An 18208-nucleotide genomic window follows, 5' to 3' on the forward strand; every position below is an offset into this window, starting at 1 on the left:
TAATGCCTGCATCTAACAGCTTAAGAACCTCGGTTTGAACTACTTCTTTCATATTAGGGTTCAGTCGACGTTGCATCTCCCTAGAAGGTTTGGTGTCACTCTCTAAATAGATCTGATGCATACAATCAGTAGGACTTATACCCTTAATTTCTTATATGGTCCACCCTAAAGCTTTCCTTGTTATTCTGAAGGACAGTCACTAGCCTACTTTCCTGATCACTATCCAAGTCGGATGCTATAATCGCAGGTAAAGTTTAAGATGGGCCTAAAAACACATACTTCAGGGAATCTGGTAATGGTTTAAGGTCCAACTTAGGAGGCTTTTCTAACAAAGGAACCATGGTAGACTCAGAAACGGGTAGAGGTTTGAACTTAGGTTTCCAGCCATTACTAGGGTCTATCAAAGGGGTTGAATCTAACAAAACATTCACCTCATTAATCACATCGTCATCATCAAAATCAATCCCAAAGTGGGCTAGGCATTTCTCTAATGGATCTTCTAACAAAGTGCTTGGTAATGACTCCTCGACTAATGTTCCTATCATGTTCACCTCTTCTATGTTCGAGTCATCTAGTTCAGAGGGTAGCTTACTAATATTAAAAATGTTCATCTCAATAGTCATATTACCAAAAGACAAATTCATAATACCATTTCGACAGTTAATGATCGCATTGGATGTAGCTAAAAACGTGCGACCTAAAATCACTGGTATTTGGTTCTCTGGGTCACGGACAGGTTGGGTATCTAGGATAACAAAATCCACTGGATAGATAAACCTGTTGACCTCAACAAGAATGTCCTCAATCACACCACGATGAATTTTAACGGACCTATCAGCTAACTGAAGTGTCATCTGGGTAGGTTTCATCTCACCAAGTCCTAGCTTAAGGTACACATGGTATGGAAGTAAGTTCACACTGGCTCCTAAGTCAAGCAAAGCTTTGTCGACATGGTATTTACCTATTGTGCAAGAAATAGTAGGGGACCCTGGGTCTTTATACTTAGGAGTAGTGGTATTCTGAATAATAGAACTCACATGACTAGCTAGGAAGGCTTTCTTCTGGACACTAAGTTTTCCCTTTCGCGTACATATATCCTTAAGAAACTTGGCATAAGCGGGAATCTTCTTAATCGCGTCTAACAAGGGGAGGTTGATAGTAACCTGCTTAAAAAACCTCCAAAATATCATTAAAGTTGGACTCTCTCTTAGTTGGAACTAGTAGCTGGGGGAACGGGGCTTTGGGAACAAAGCCGGGCTCAACATGACCCTCATTGGTCTCTTTGGAGACTCTATCAGTCTCCTCATTTTCTGGCTCAGAAGGGTGAACTACAACATGTTCACTATCAGGCATGGCAACCTTATTGTCAACTTTCTTTCCACTCCTAAGGGTTGTTATAGAATTCACATGATTGTACGATTTCTCTCCTTTAGGGTTAGGATCAGTTTGACTAGGGAATCTTCCATCTTCTCTTTCACTAAGAAACTTAGCTATTTGGCCGACTTGAAGTTCTAAGTTAGCAAGAGACTGGAAATTATTCTTAAAATTCTGCCTGGTTTCTTCTTGAAAACCACAGTGGTTCTTTGACAACATCTCATGGTTCTTTGCTAACATAGTAAGGATTTCTTCTAACGTGGAGATCTTTTTCTCATTCTGAAACTGGGGTTGACTTGAAGAGTTCTTAGCATAACCAAAACCTGGGGGAGGCTGGGAATTACTAGACTTTCCTTGATTCCGACCCTTAGACCAAGAAAAATTAGGATGGTTTCTCCAACCAGGGTTGTAAGTCTCTGAGTATGGGTCAAACTTCTGTAGGTTCTCAAACCTAGCATTGTTATAGACAGCATGGGCTTGCTCTTCACTAACCTTACCTTTCCAAAACGAGTTATTGGGTTCTACTCCACAACTAGACACTTGAAAGGCTCTAAATATATCATCAGGTTCAACAAGAGACCTATGTTTAGGATGATTCAGTTCCAAAGCTTCTAACCTTCTAGACAAAGCATCAAACTTAGCATCAGACCCGAAGCTTGTATCTACCACATTGGTGCTACTTCTATTGACCAAGAGTCTTTTGGGGGGTTCAATACAAGACTCCCACTGTTGGGATTTTTCAGCGACATCTCCTAAGAAGGTGAAAGCATCATCAGCACTTTTACTAGTGAACTCACCAGCGTACATAGACTCAACCATGACTTTGGTTGAATAGTCTAAACCATTATAAATAATCTCTACAAGTTTCATCTTATCAAATCCATGGTGAGGACACTGGGATAGGAGATCATTGAATCTCTCTAAGAACCTATAAAGAGACTCTCCCTCTTGTTGCACACTAGCACTAATTTTCTGCCTAACAGACGCAGTTTTATGCTTAGGGTAGAATTTCATATAGAAAGCAACAATAAGTTCCTGCCATGTTTCAATGGATTCAGATGGTAGGTTGTTCAGCCAGGTCTTGGCTTTATCTCTCAAGGAAAAGGGAAACATCTTAAGTTTCAAGACTTCATCAGTAAGGTCTTTTATTCTAATTGTCCCACAAATTTCCTCAAAGTCCCTAATATCAAAATAAGGGTTCTCATCGTCTTTCCCTAAGAATATAGGGATCATCTGAAGAATACTAGGTTTTATCTCGAAATTAGCCGTAGTGGCTGGCAATTTAATGCACGAAGCTCGGGTGGACCTAGTTGGGAACATGTAATCTTTCAAAGTTGTCATCGCTGGCACAACTGAAGTACTAGGGGTATTTTCCTCACGTAGAGATAGATTCTCAAAACTGAAGTTTCCAAAAACATAGCTCTCAAAAGAAGAGTCTTCGAGCTCCCCGCCTTCACAAGAAGAACTACTAGGTTTATCACTAATCAAACGACCTATAGTGTTTCTTTTCCAAGCCCGCTCTTTAATAACCTTGGGCATACACTAGAAAAACAAAAGAAAAAGAAATAAATCCTAAAAGGAAGGGAAGTCTATGCAAACACAAACAAGACTGACTCCACCAAAGCAAACCTAAAGATTTCTAGCAAGCAAAAATCATGATGGCTCCACTTAGATTGTTTCTAGACCAACTTCGAATCCTTCGAAAGGGAATTCGTTACAATTTAAGAAAACCCCTCTGGAATCAATCCGAGTTTAAGTAAGTTGAATCGAGACGAGGGAAGCTCAATGGAGCTTTGATACCCAAGGCCTCACCGGTGTTACAAGGCGGCGTATTCAACTCACAGAAACCATCATGAACTTTGAAGCATGCTTAAAAGAGTAACCAATATTTTTCGAATGACTTTCCTATTAAGCTCGTTACCCTATAGGTCTCGTTCTAGTCAAATTTTAGGCTTAGGTTCGCGTTTGGTTTCGTTTTCCTGAGGCGGGTAAGAAGGGAACGGTGATGAAATACGAACCCTTATCTTGTATGGTCAGTCCTTGCCCTTTACTAGGAAATTAAAGCAGCCGTTTTCAAATCCTCAGCATATATGCAAACGAAGGAATACAGTAACTCGCTGACAGGAGATTCGCGAGTGTTTCGACAAACTTACCTCCCGTACCACACGAGGGATAAACCGGTGAAGTCGACTCGGGCCACGACTCCTATGTCATGTATGAACCCGAGGGGCCGAGGCGATATCGTAATCGCCGTCCTTCTCTGCAAACAATTGATATTTAAACTACCCTTCCGTAGGGTTTAAAAAAAATAAAGTCCCAAAGCCCACAGTCCAAAGCCCAAAAATAAAGTGCAAAAGAAAAAGATAATCTAAAAGAAATAAATAAAAAAAGATAAAAAATTGTCTCTCTCTCTCTTTTTTTTTAATTAATTTTTATTCTCCTTTTCTTTCGCTCTTTTCGCTTTGCCTTTACTCCAAATCTTTAAGTATTCACCAAAAGCTTTGGCAAATTTTTCTTTCGCTCCAAATTCCAAAATCTGTAAGGAAAAGACAAAAACCCAAAAACGTAAAGAAGAAAAAATAAAATAAAAATGAAAAACAAATAAAAACCTAAAGAAAAATAATCTAAAAACTCTAGCCTAAAGACAAGTCCGCGTCGGCGGCGCCAAAAACTGATGATATTTTTCAATGATGTTGTAGTAATAAGTTCGTTGAGACTTGTGAAAGCAAAATATTTTAGACTTATAAAACTTAAAAATAGAAAACTTATTGCAAAATTGATTTCAAGATATTAAAAGTAACCAAGACACTAGATTCCACTTTACACATGAATGAACGATACCAAATATGTTTCAAAACTCTAACTATCCTTTAAGTCCTTATTTCTTAATTCACACATAATCAAACATATTCCCAAATATTAATTGTATTCCCTAAGAATAGACTATCAATCAACTAAACAAAGTATAATTTATCAAATTGAATCACAAGTAATTAAGAAAATTTTGTGAACATTTAGAACTCCGTAAAAACGGTGATTGAATGAATTATAAATTGTAAATTAGAGAAAATAAAATTGTTACCAATCATTCATGCATAGATAGCTTCATCCATTGCCTTGGTTGCGCGAGAATTAGCTCATCATCATGGAAACACGCTCAAAATTCATTTTTATTGCTCAAAAGGGTGTTTACAAAGATGAAATGGGAGAAACAATGATAAAACAGTGATTTTCTTTTCTCTCCCAAAAACTCTCTCCAAATGTGCTCTCTAGCTCTCTATTTATACACACAAATACACATCACTCAAATATATTCTTCCATAACCCCAAAATCTTCTTCTTTTTAATTAAAAATATCTTCAGAATTTTTCCTTCTCTTTATTCTATATATTTCTTTACTAAACCCATATCTTCTTTAATTCGCAGAATAAAATCCAAGATAAAATCTTCTAAGGATATCTTTCTTGTTTAATACAAGATAACTTCCTTTTTCTTCAAAACTTCATGTTTGTAAGGCAAGAAGATATTCTTATCTTAAAGATAATAAATCCTTTACCGTTGAAACCAAATTTCCCGCCAATTTTTTCTTTTCAAATCAAGGAAGAAGATGGAGCCCCCTTATCCAGTAATGGGGTGCGATTAGCAGTTGGTTCCCTGGGGTGCCTCTTATCAGTTAGGTGCCCCTTATCCAAAACTGAGAGTCCGAATAACATGTGTCCTCCGGGTGCGTATACCAACTTTTCGAGCCGAATTTTCCAAAAATGTTTATTTTCCAAAAATACCTACAAACACATAAAACACCATAATAAGTAGAAAATCGAGTACCAACAATACTGAAAATTGAGGACAATTTGGTCACAAAAATGTGTTTATCAAACACCACCACAACACCATCATTCCATTGCATTCCGTGTACCAGACTCCCTCTCTGCATCTTAGATTGAAGCTCCTACCATACATCTCTCTACTGCACTTCTCAAACCCACCGGCACAACTCAATTTCAGCTTCTCCACTCTAACGCCATGTTCTCCATTGCTTGATTTCAAACTCAAAACCACCATAGAACCATGTCTTCTCTCTGTCTCAGCTTCGAATTAAACCCAATTTTATCTCCAGTTCCAATCTTAACAAAACCCATTCAATCATCAATCAACAACACTAACTCCAACACAATACATATATAGTCTAATATCACCACCAACAAATCAACCACTACACCTGCAACTTCAACTTCATTACTGCCAAGACCCATTCCTCATCAAACCCATCTCAGATTCAGAAACAAATCCATTAGCAATTCAGTCATACCACCTGAATTTCAACCCTGTCCTAACAAGCATCTAACCCTAGAATTTACAATGAACTCAGCCACCAAATCCATCTCATATTCTTTCTGAAATTAAGAACAAATCCAAAACCCTAAAATTTCTTTCTGCATAAATTTCACCATCAACAGTGAAAACACCATTACTGATCTCATTTCTTCTTCATAACCCATCTCTTCCATGAACTCAAACAGTAACCTAACTCTCTGAATCATCTCAATTTCGATCTATTTCTTTCAGCAAACAACATCTTCTCAATCTTATAAATCTAGCTTCACCATGCCTTCTTCTTTATCTTCTCTGCCTGATCTGCAATTTTCGGTAGCAGTCAACACAGCCACCACTCCAAATATTTCAATCGCCGATGCTGCTGCTCTAACCTGAACACTCAAACCCTAAGGAAAAAAATGAGAAATGAATCTCTCTCGACAGGTTAACCCTGAACCAAGGGATGAACACGTAATTTCTCTGGGTGTGTAGACCAGTTTGAGAAAAAAAATTGACTTTGGATGGAAAAAGTAACTAAAGGGAAGTTTTGAAAAGTTGAAAAAAACGGGATCAACTTATTAAACCGGAAATTGGAAGTGGGACAGTTTATCAAAATTCCCATAATTTTTTGAACCAAACAACAATTTATATTTTTAAAAAGGACCAAACAGACAGTTGACTAGGTCAACTGGACCAAACTAATTCTAATATATTTTTTTTAGGACCAATTGGTATTTCCTACCAAAAAAAAATCCTCCCGTATTTACGTAGGCAAAAAATCTAAACGTAACGAGCTGAAAAACAGAACAAAAACCGGGCTCTCACAACTCTCTCATTAGTGGAGCCCAAAAGTGGTCCATTGCAAATCCCCACAGTGCGGGTTCCACGTGTGATTTGAGGAGGCGGTTTAGATATTGTTTTTGTGCCCGGTACGTTTAGAACAGCTGTTGCGTAGGTCGGTTGATCTTAAGTCGAGTACTGTAACATTTTCTTCTTTATTCTTTTTAAATTTTACACTGCTTTTCGGCCGGCCTCCCAAACCGTGCAAGGAGTCTAGTCGGTGAGAATTTGATTTTTTGGGGTAAACTCTCACTCCCGTGGCCATTTGAGGGAAGAAGAAGAAACCCTATATTCCTAACTCTGAATTTCTACAATCCTTCTCAACGAGTGGTGAGTACTTATCACTTTGATTTTTAGATCCCCGTATTAATCAATTTCGTTCTTTTTTATGTTTTTTTTTTTTTGCATCTGATTTCAAAACATATGCCCTAATTTGCAAAACCCGAGCTATGCTGGCTTCCTCCCCTTGTTGAAGCTCCACTATATGAATTTTCGACCTAATAATTGTCATTTTGGTGATAAGAGAATCAAATTGTAGATATGGAGGGAAGTAATGATGGGTCAATTGATCTAGATACAATGACAACAACACTGGAACCTGACAAAGTTAGCCGTGGAGGATTATCAGTACCAGGGAAGGATAGAGTGGTGTTTAGACCTCCTGAGAGGAAATCTCTTTTAGGTATTTTCAGCTTAGATTTTGTATTGTTTAGTTTGTATTGTTGAGAAACTAATTTGGAATTGTTGAAATCAGGTTTGGACGTGCTAGCAAATGCAAAGAGAGAATCTAAAGGTGTTTTTAGGGTTCCTAAAGATAAGGCTATTTCAGTTGTGTCTTCGGTAGATGAAGATGAGAAGTCTATGTTGTCAGAAGTGGGGGATGAGCTTGAAACTAGTGTACCTCATGTTGGACCTTCTGAACGTCGTTATCGGGGAAGTACAGCAGAAGATACTCCCCATTCAGGTAAAGTGTTGATCCTCTTGCACTTAGTTGCTTCTTTATTCAAAGAAGATGTTTATTCCTCTGTATCCTCTTTGCGCTTATGTGCCAATACATTTATTTTATTCTTTTACTGGAGTTTGTATATCTGTAAAGAGCTTACTAAAGAGTTTAACTCTAACACACATCTAAATTTTCTTTTTTCAGAAAGTGGTGTGACAAGCGAACGACAATTTAAAGATGCATCTGGGGGCCGTGTATCAAATGAAAGCCGACATTCCGAAGTAAGTTGCGTGTATTGTATTGCCGGGTTAACCTCATTTAAATATGCCGATGCTATTATTTTTTTATTTTGAAGTTTGGCATGATCGGCTACTGAATTGCTTTCCTCCCTAGGGGTTAATTGTCTGAACAAAGAACTATAACAAGGCTCATATGTGTGTATGTGTAAGATATGAATGTGCTGTCAGTTTCCAACTTACTAATCTCAAGCAACCATGAGAAATTTGAACAAAGATTAACATTCCTAATGCAATTAAGGTTAACTGGAGCTTCATCAGCATTCTCTGTGAAACGTTAAATATGTTTTTTTTTTTTTAAGATTTTGTTATCCATATGTGGTTACAAATGTTATTCATATTTATTCTATTAAGGAAGACCTTTGACTGCAGATATTACTGGGGGCCTTTCTATTCGAATGATTGATACTTACTGACATTTACGGATTTGCTTGGCATTACTTTTTGATATAGGTGCGTAGTCCATCTGTTGGAAGCTCTCGAACTGTCCGATCTCATAGTCCTTCTAAGTACCACAGAGATGGTCACCGCCGTGAAAGAAGAGATTACAGGGATGATACTAGGCCAGACAGTAGAAGCGTTAGGCAAAGATATGATGGTAGAGAGACGCCTAGTCGGTACTCTGATCGTAGGTACAGTGAAGACTCACGGAGAGATCGAAATAAATATGAATATTCTTCTAGAAGGACACCTGTTATGTCAACTGTTTGTATTTGTATATCATATAACATAAGTTTAATACACATTTGCTGGTATGATGTTACTAACTTTCTGATCAAACTTGCAGGACGATCAGATTGGGATGATGGAATATGGGAATGGGAAGACACTCCACGTCGGGATGGTCATTCTACACCTAGTAGGAGCCATCGGCCTTCACCAGCCCCGATGCTAGTTGGTTCATCACCTGATGCTCGTCTGGTGTCTCCATGGTTGGGTGATACACCTTATTCTGCAGGTATGATTTTCTTACTAGGATATAATGATGCAATGCTGCTGATTGCATGCTTTCTATAATGTCATAACTAGCTCCTAAAGTGCTCTATCAGTTTCAGTTGAGCATTTAATTAATGATGGAAACTCTTCAGGGTCTGCCGCTTCTCCATGAGACTATGTATCCCCATCTCCAGTCCCGATACGTGCTTCAGGGACATCCTCAATGAGATATTCAAATTCTCGTGCTGGTGGGAGGTCACATCAGTTTAACTCTTCTGCGGAAAATTCTAATCCAGACTTTGAGGTGATGTTTGACTCTGATATTCCAAAGGTCTTCTGTATGTGCATGCACAGTTTACATCTTCTGTATGATTATTAGGACCAGACTGGGTTTGCTTTGTTTGTATTTTTTTACTGTCTAAGTGCAGGACTTCCTTATATTTCGTTCTACTACTCGTTGTGGCTTAGCTCATTTTAGGTTAGATTTGTGAACCTCCAGTCTCTATGTTGGTTTTTTCTGGGTATTGAGCAAGCATAGACACTGTTATTTCATGCATCTTTCTGTCATTTATGTGGCACATACGTGAGTATTTCTTGTAGTTCATCCATCTTAATTACTTCATACTACAGCATTGTCTTCTCATTGCTCCGTGTTTGCTACTTTATGGTTTATTTTTATCCTGCCTCCATGATTGAAGGTTTGTGTTTCTCATTATGTCAGGGGAATGATGAAGACGAGAGTTCTTCCAGTATGAATCAAAGTCATGAGATCACAGAAAAGTTGCGTTTACAGATGGAGTATGATGCTGACCGAGCATGGTATGATAGAGACGAGGGTAACATATCGTTCGATGGTGATAGCTCATCAGCTTTCCTTGGGGACGAGGCTTCTTTCCAAAAGAAAAAGGCAGAGGTGGCAAAGAAACTGGTACGTGCATTGATTTTTTTCCATTTTTGTTGCATCCCAACAGTGCACTATAAATGACCATAGGTTGGATTACAATTTTTATTTTATTTTGAAACCATTGATAGCCGAGCCGGGAAAATTGGGATAAATATTGAACTTGCTTCCTCTGGTCATTGTAGACATCTTAATTACAAGAATCTTTCAGTTGCACTACAGCTACTTGTGGGAGTGACATCCATTGTTAGGCTGATTGCTCCCCATAGTATGTTTCCATGTTATTATCACTTCTTACCTCATATAAATTTTGGTTCCATTGTGATTACAGGTTCGTAAGGATGGAACATTGATGACCCTTGCGCAGAGCAAAAAATTGTCTCAAATGACCGCTGACAATGCCCAATTGGAAGACCGCCAACTACTGAGATCAGGAGCTGTTAGAGGGACAGAGGTACAAACAGAATTTGAAGATGAGGATGAACGCAGAGTTATTCTCCTTGTTCATGGTATGCAAATTTCATACTATGTTTTACCTCATAAAAAACTAGTTTGCGGTTTATTTTCTTTTTAAGTTTAGGTTATACTGCATGATGGCTGTTATGATGCTGTTAGAACTTAGAGCTTCTCCAATGGGATGTGTGTGAGAGAAAAAATCTTAGTACACGTAGGATACACATCCAAAATTCCTAAATTCTTTCTCCAACCGTAACCTCTATGATGAGTGTGTAGATGACATGGCATAGTTATGGGATGACATCCTCTTGCTCAACCTCTTGTTCTAGAGGTTTACATAGAGGATGTCTTCCCATCCTAGTCAGCTATTTTTTATATAAAAAATAATTTAATTTAATAACAATTTTAATTTAAATTAGAACTATAATAATTTTTGTTCTTCCATTTCTTTAAGAAATGTTTGCCTTCGTACCGGGGGTTACAAAATCAAAATCATACGAGCATACGAGTAATTTGGATCAACCATATTTGATCTGTATATAATTTTTGGAACTAATTGGGGTCACGTATTTGGTTGTTACATTTCTGGAAATGACCTGATGACCTGCAATCCTATACTAACATTTTTATTCGTGATTTACATGTTCCATAAAGATACAGTACAAAAGAGATTAATGGAGGTTTAGGGATTTTTCGATTGCATCGAGAGTAAGCTTTTTTTTTTTTGAGAAAGATCGAGAGTAAGCTTTGGAATACGTCTTCATGATAATTCCTAGAACCACAACCTAGAAATAAAACTGCAGAAATATAAGTTCGTATAAATTAAAATTCCATTTCATTCAAAAATTCTTGAACAATTGTAGTTTCTAGGTAGATTCAGAATTATACATGACAAGATTTACAAAAGGAATTAGATCGTAACTATAATCAACAGAAATTTAATGAATATCATATGATACGTAAAGTCCAACTAATCACACAGCTAGAGTATCATCATCTGTTCACGCTCTTCAATCAATTGAATCGTGATGCAGTAGTTCTGCAACTCCAACACTTTTCAATCATTTGCTTTTATTCCTATCATTTTCCTTTTATGCTCTTTCGATCAATTCTAGTTTTACGAATAAAATCAAAGTTTATCAGGGAGAAAAACCTAATAAAACCTTAATATTAAGTTGAATCCATTTTTTTTCAAGTTGATAACTAGGTAGTGAAGAGGTCAAAGAATAGCAGGGCTGGACATCAATATTTTTTCCAACCGATTTTCCGGAAAATTAAGCGACAAATAGGAAGGAGGATGTCTTGTTTGTAGTGCCACATAGGAAAGACACACAACCCCCATTGGAGAAGCTCTTAGATGTCCTTACTTTTAGGTGGAGATATCTTCCAGAATAATCATACATGATTGTCGTTAGCTGCACATATATTTTGTTGAGTATATGCAACAGTTGTATGAGTTGACCATGATTAAAACTGATTTGTAATGATTCCAGATACAAAGCCTCCTTTCTTGGATGGGAGGGTTGTCTTCACAAAACAAGCAGAGCCTATAATGCCCTTAAAAGACCCCACTTCAGATATGGCTATAATATCACGCAAAGGATCTGCTCTAGTTAGAGAGATCCATGAGAAACAAAGCCAGAATAAATGTCGTCAAAGATTTTGGGAGCTCGCGGGATCAAAACTTGGTGATATCCTGGGTGTTGAAAAGACGGCAGAGCAGGTGCACTACTTTGAATAATAATCTCAGTTCTTACTAACCCCTTTGTTTCGCATGGTTAATCTGGAGTCTCATTGTACCGTTGTAATGCCAGATCGATGCAGATACCGCTGTTGTTGGGGATGAGGGGGAAATTGATTTTAAAGAGGATGCGAAGTTTGCGCAACACATGAAGGTGAAGGGCAAAGCGGTAAGTGATTTTGCAAAGTCAAAAACCTTACCGCAGCAACGACAGTATCTACCCATATATTCCGTGCGTGAAGAGTTCTTGCAGGTTAGTGTCTTTGTACACCTGTTGTTGTTGTTAAGATACATCTATTTACCTATTAGTGCCTTCTTATGCCTCTGGTGCACAAAGTATGGTTTTGTTTGGTGCATAGAGATTTAGTATGTACCAAAGTGTGGTTTGCATGGGTGCATAGAGATGCATAGCATACACCTTGGGTTCCATATTTAGAGTCATTTTTCTTATCTTACTGTATTTGGCAATCGCAAGTAATTATATATATCCTTCAGGATTTTATCAGTTTTCTTAAAACTTTTTTCAGTTGGTGATTTTCAATGTTGGTAGAAATGGGAAAAAGTTATTATTACCTTATTCTTAAATTTGTGTTTTTAGAACTATGACACTTGACATGAGATGGAGGGAGTATTTTAGTATAGTGATGTACGTATGGCTAGTCATACTCAGACTGAAGTAAATTCTAATTGTTTTCCGATTGCATGGTCAGGTAATTCGTGAAAATCAGGTCATAGTCATAGTTGGGGAAACCTGCTCAGGGAAAACGACTCAACTAGCACAGGTTTGTTCTGAACTTTATTGTTCGACATCAGGTGATATTTTACTGAAGTTTGCACATAGATATTTATGTCCCTCCATGAGTCCTATTTCTTATCTATAGTAACTTCTGGACAGTATCTGTATGAAGACGGATATATGGCAAGTGGAATTATTGGTTGCACGCAACCAAGGCATGTTGCCGCAATGAGTGTTGCAAAGAGAGTTAGTGAAGAGATGGAGACTGAGCTTGGTGATAAAGTTGATTATGCTATTCGGTTCGAGGACGTGACTGGTCCAAACACCAAGATAAAGGTACGTAGTTATTCAGCTTCCATTTGTATGCCTTCAAGATTTCCACCTTATTTGTGTGAGCTAGAACCGAATATAAGAGATGAAGGATGTAACTGGTCCCAATAGAAATTGATTAAATTAAAAGATTCTACGGGGTTATACTCTCTTTTCGCCATTTTGCAGTACATGGCTGATGGAGTACTTCTACGTGAGACGTTAAAAGATTCTGATCTCGATAAATATCGGTAAAACTGCTGCTAACCTTTCTGTACTCATGAATCGAATCAATTTATTGTACGATTGATCACTTATCTGTTTGACTTACATCCAAACAGAATCAGATTAACACCCTCATAATTCAAAGGTTTGTTTAATTGTGTAGCGTCATCGTCATGGACGAAGCACATGAAAGATCTCTGAATACTGATGTGCTATTTGGAATCATGAAAAAAGTAGTTGCTCAACGCCGTGACTTCAAGCTCATTGTGACATCTGCAACCCTAAACGCACAGAAATTTTCCGACTTTTTTGGAAGGTGAGACTTGTCATTATGTTTCCGAACTGTGCCTTCATCTGTTTCTCTTCAATCTTATTAATGTTTGCCTAATTTATTTGCAGTGTTCCAGTGTTTCACATCCCTGGGAGGACGTTCCCTGTGAAAACCTTTTACAGTAAGTCCCCTTGTGAAGACTATGTTGAAGGTGCAGTGAAGCAAGCCATGTCAATACATATCAGAGCCCTCCTGGTGATATTTTAGTCTTTATGACTGGTTAGGAAGAGATTGAAGCAACTTGCTTTGCCTTACAAGAGCGTATGGACCAGCTTGTTTCCACCACCAAGAAAGGGGTTCCTAAGCTGTCGATACTCCCAATATATTCCCAACTTCCAGCTGATTTGCAGGCCAAAATTTTCCAGAAAGCCGAAGATGGGGGCACGGAAATGTATCGTTGCTACTAATATCGCTGAGACGTCACTGACAGTGGATGGTATTCTATGTCATTGACAGTGGTTACAGTAAGATGAAAGTTTACAACCCCGTGTTGTGTTTGACATACTTATATTTTGTTTTCCAAAATAAAATCTTTTTACGGTTTTGTTATGGCTAACTTGTTGAATTCCTAAGGTAGTTAATAATCAAAATCCATCAAGAATTTGAGCAAATGTTACTCGTCAAATTAAGAGAGAGAAGGAAAATAAGAAAATATTGACAATACTAGTTTGCCTGAGAAGATATTGACAATACTAGTCAATGAAGAACGGGATTACGAAAATAAAACCATAGGTTCTTTGGTAAGGCAAATGAGATATCAAACATATTATCTGCATAAGTGGATTTATTACTTGAGACGCCATATTTTAGGAACCCAAGGACCGTCTTATTAATCACCTCATCTATAGTACAATGCAAAAGACAATCAAAAAAAATATTGCAATAGATACTGTTGTTATGAAGCTTTGATCCCATGCTAACTTAATAATGTATAGTGTCTTCTCTTAGAGGGATTAAGGATTATTGATAACCAAATAGATCACATGTGTTGTATATGTCTACTAACAGATTTGCTGGGACTCCACAGCACTCTTTCTTAGAAGGGATATAACTTGGTCTGGTTCTGGTGCTCCAAACACAGAACTTCCTGCCACTATACAGTTTGCCCCAGCTGTGGCTGCTGCATCAATAGTCGATGACCCCAAGCCACCATCTACCTGCATAATCAAAGCAAATCGTACTTTAATGTCTCAATACTCCTATTGGATTTGTCATCGGTTGGTGGGAAAAGAAGACTACATCACATTATCAGTATCTGTACATATTTGGATCTCCATTAAGGATGTGATTTTCAAGTAGACTATATCGAGTAGTATATACCCAGCACAAAGTTCGACTGATTTTCAACAGAACTCCTGATAGGTATTTCGAAGACCCTGTGAGGTTGAATCTCACTGTAAAACAGGAAGTGAAATTTAAATGCACAAACTCACCTCTATATCAAGTGCCGGGTACTTCTTCCTCAATGCACGAACCTGAACATCAAATAACTCAACAAAGGTTAAAAACACTTAACAAGGTTTTGATCACGAGAATGCCAAATAGATAAGGGCACCTTATCCATCATCGCTGGCATGAACTTTTGACCAACAAATCCAGGTTCAACTGTCATGACAAGTACCATGTCAACAGGGTTTTTAGCGTCAACCTGAGTTCATTAACAAAACAATATCATTATTAAATTCCTGGCACCAGTTCAACAATAAGAATATGGTAAACAGAAGAGATTTAAGAATTAAAAAGAAAAAAACACGAGACAGCAGCACAAACCAGTGGATAAACTTCTTCGATTGGAGTTCCAGGCTTCAGTGCAACCCCAGCACGCATGCCCTTTGCCTTGACTTTCTCGATAATTTCTTGCCAATTATCTGCAGCAGGTTCCATGAAATTTGGTCAATTTAACTAGGTATCCACCTACAGGACTTGAAACAATGTTCCAGATCTTAAAGACGAATTAAGTGAAACACCAGCTTTTGTACAAGGGAATGTTCCAACTCTCCCGATTATAGAACGCCCTTAACCTATATGCTGATATGGCAACAAGTTATTTATTTCCATCACCTTGTGAGAGGGATATACTTAACCAGAAACATTACAACACACCTTTCGATGCCTCAACATGAAAAGTAAAACCTGAAGCACCAGCATTGCCTAGAGGTTCCACGTAATCAAGAGGATTTGTGACCATAAGATGACAGTCGAGATATGCCCTACAAAAAAGATATGAAACCAAACTGCATAAATTACAGTAGAGAATTTCTAATTTTTCAAATATCTTCACACACTGCACGCCCCCCAAAAAAAGAAGATAAAAGGATGAGCATGAAAAGAAGAAAGTGTTACTTTGTGTGCTTCCTTAAACCCTCAATTACCGGTGCTCCGATGGTAAGGTTTGGGACAAAATGGCTACAACGAATCAAACAAGAAATGTCAATCACATATTATTCCAAGTCACACAGAGGTAACAGCATTTAAGGTAAAACACAATGCGTGTACAATTTAACATTAACGATTTAACGCTTCCACGGACTTCAAACACTTGAACAGTTGTTAAAACCTACCCATCCTGCAAACACAAAAAAAAAAAAAAACATAAAAGAGGAGCTACTATTAGCTTCACTGCAACTATACAGCATCATCACAATCAAACAATTTGAGACCCTCAAAATTGTTAGAAAAAGAAACAGACCGAAGCATTGAATTCAATTATTTTTAGTAAAATTCACATAAAGATTCAAACACTTTTTTATACTAAATGGGGATTATAACTGTTGAAACCCTAACTAAACGGTTTATTAGTGAAAACGGGTTCAAGATCGATTTAAGAACTAAAATTGGATAATGGGACGAGAGAAAAGAAAGAAAGGATAATATTGATGATTACCATGATGTCCATGTGAAGCCAATCAGCGCCAAATTTGATCATTTTTTCAGCTTCAGAAGCTAAATTTGCAAAATCAGATGAGAGCATCGATGGTGCAATCTTTGCCATGACTGTTGCCATTGATGGATTCTACTTCAAACTTTCAAGGTATGAAACAGAGAGACGAATGAATGCAACAAAGAGATGAGCTGAGGAGGAAGAACTTTTTTGAGCTGGGTGGTTAGGTGGGTTTGTGATTCCTACTGTGTGCGCACCTCATTATTTGACCAATGTACTTGTTTTGAGGCAATACCAACTTTTTTTTCGAGGCATATTCAATAAGGATAAAATACCTGGCGTTTTTCGGGCGACTGGAAGAATTAGGGGTGACTAAAAGATAAAAATGAGTCACCCAAAACTAAAATGAAACCACCTTTTATCAAATTTTTCGAAATGGCTAAAATGGCCTCCATAATCGATAGACAATATTACAATCGGTAGTTTATATTGATGTACGTTGATTTGTTTTACGAAAATTATAATCGGTAGTTAAAATGGTAATTTCGTGATGTTAATTATCTACCGATTGTGGTAGTAGCCCCAAATTCAAATTTTTCAAAAACCAATGGAATTTTCAATTTCTCTATTTGCACAATCGATAATTTCGTGATGTTTATTGTCTACCGATTATATAATTGGTAGTCTCGTGATGTTCATTATCTACCGATTGTGGTAGTAGCCTCAAATTAAAAAGTGTCAAAAACCAATGGAATTTTGAATTCTCTATGTGCACAATCGGTACTTTCGTGATGTTTATTATCTACCGAGTGTACAATCGGTAGTCTCGTGATGTTCTTTATCTACCGATTGTGGTAGTAGCCCCAATTCAAATTTTTCAAAAATCAATGGAATTTTGCTCTATGTGCACGAGTTTCGTGATGTTTATTATCTACCGATTGTACAATCGGTAGTCTCATGATATTCTTTATCTACTGATTGTGGCAGTAGCCAAAAATTTAATTATTTCAAAACAAAGCAAAGAAGAGAAGAACATAGTCACAATCGGTTGATAAAACCAATACTAAACTACCGATTATGAAGGGACATATAAGTATTTTTCCTACCTTTTTTGTCTAATTATTTGTCCCTAATATTTTCGGGGTCTCCCCTAAGAACGCCGGGAGAAAATAGAGTCACCAGGTAGTAAAACCAATAACCCCATATCATTTTATAATGACAATAATGCTCTTATCATTTATATTTTTTAATTTTTTTAATTTAATTTAAATTTTTGTTATTATTTTTGTTATTTTTTTTTCTTCAGTTTTTTAAAATGTTTTATCTATTTATAAAACCTTGATCTAGGTTCGGCTAATAACTTATCTAAATGTCTCAGCATTGCAAGGTGGGTCGAATTTTGTTATTCTAAACCGACTAGATTGTATTATAATGATACAATCCTATCATCTGCAAAAGACGTCCAACAAGGTGACCCATCAGGGCCACTTCTTTTTTGCTCTTATACTTCATCAAATTGTAATGCAAATTGCAGCTGGTGTACTCTTGACCTTCATGCATGGTACCTAGACGATGTACCATTGCAGGTGATACAATGGAAGTTGCAAAAGCCCTTAGTATCATCCAAGATGAAGGTCCTGCTAGAGGGTTGCACTTGAATGTCAGTAAGACAGAGATATTCTGGCCAACTAATGATCCAAGAAGAGAAGCATATGGTGTTTTCCTGTCCAGTATTAGTAGACATATTCATGGTGTGAAATTACTTGGTGGTGCCATGAGTCTAGACTTGCAATATTGATATGATTTGGTGGCAGGTATAGTTGAGAAGTCTGTAGATTTATTGAACTCCATTGTGAAGCTAAAAGACCCACAGAGTGAATTGCTTCTCTTGCGTAACTGCACTGGGGTGTCCAAGCTGTATTTCA

At 37.5% G+C, this 18208-nt stretch overlaps 1 protein-coding gene and 1 pseudogene across 1 annotated transcript; one reads left to right on the forward strand and one right to left on the reverse strand.

Annotated features, from left to right (window-relative positions):
* Positions 1 to 6721: 6721 nt before the first annotated feature.
* On the forward strand, positions 6722 to 14013 carry LOC113276589 (annotated as a pseudogene).
* A 155-nt stretch (positions 14014 to 14168) lies between these two features.
* LOC113276590 (ribulose-phosphate 3-epimerase, cytoplasmic isoform-like) lies at positions 14169 to 16570 on the reverse strand. The gene is made up of 8 exons (XM_026526209.1): positions 16287 to 16570; positions 15964 to 15968; positions 15746 to 15808; positions 15506 to 15612; positions 15173 to 15270; positions 14958 to 15050; positions 14836 to 14877; positions 14169 to 14559 (listed from the first exon to the last, which is right to left on the reverse strand). The coding sequence occupies exons 1-8, from the start codon at positions 16404 to 16406 to the stop codon at positions 14404 to 14406; spliced, it is 684 nt and encodes a 227-aa protein (XP_026381994.1). The 5' UTR covers positions 16407 to 16570; the 3' UTR covers positions 14169 to 14403.
* Positions 16571 to 18208: the final 1638 nt, after the last annotated feature.

This window comes from Papaver somniferum, chromosome 4, assembly GCF_003573695.1.
Source record: "Papaver somniferum cultivar HN1 chromosome 4, ASM357369v1, whole genome shotgun sequence".
Classification (NCBI taxonomy): Eukaryota; Viridiplantae; Streptophyta; class Magnoliopsida; order Ranunculales; family Papaveraceae; genus Papaver; species Papaver somniferum.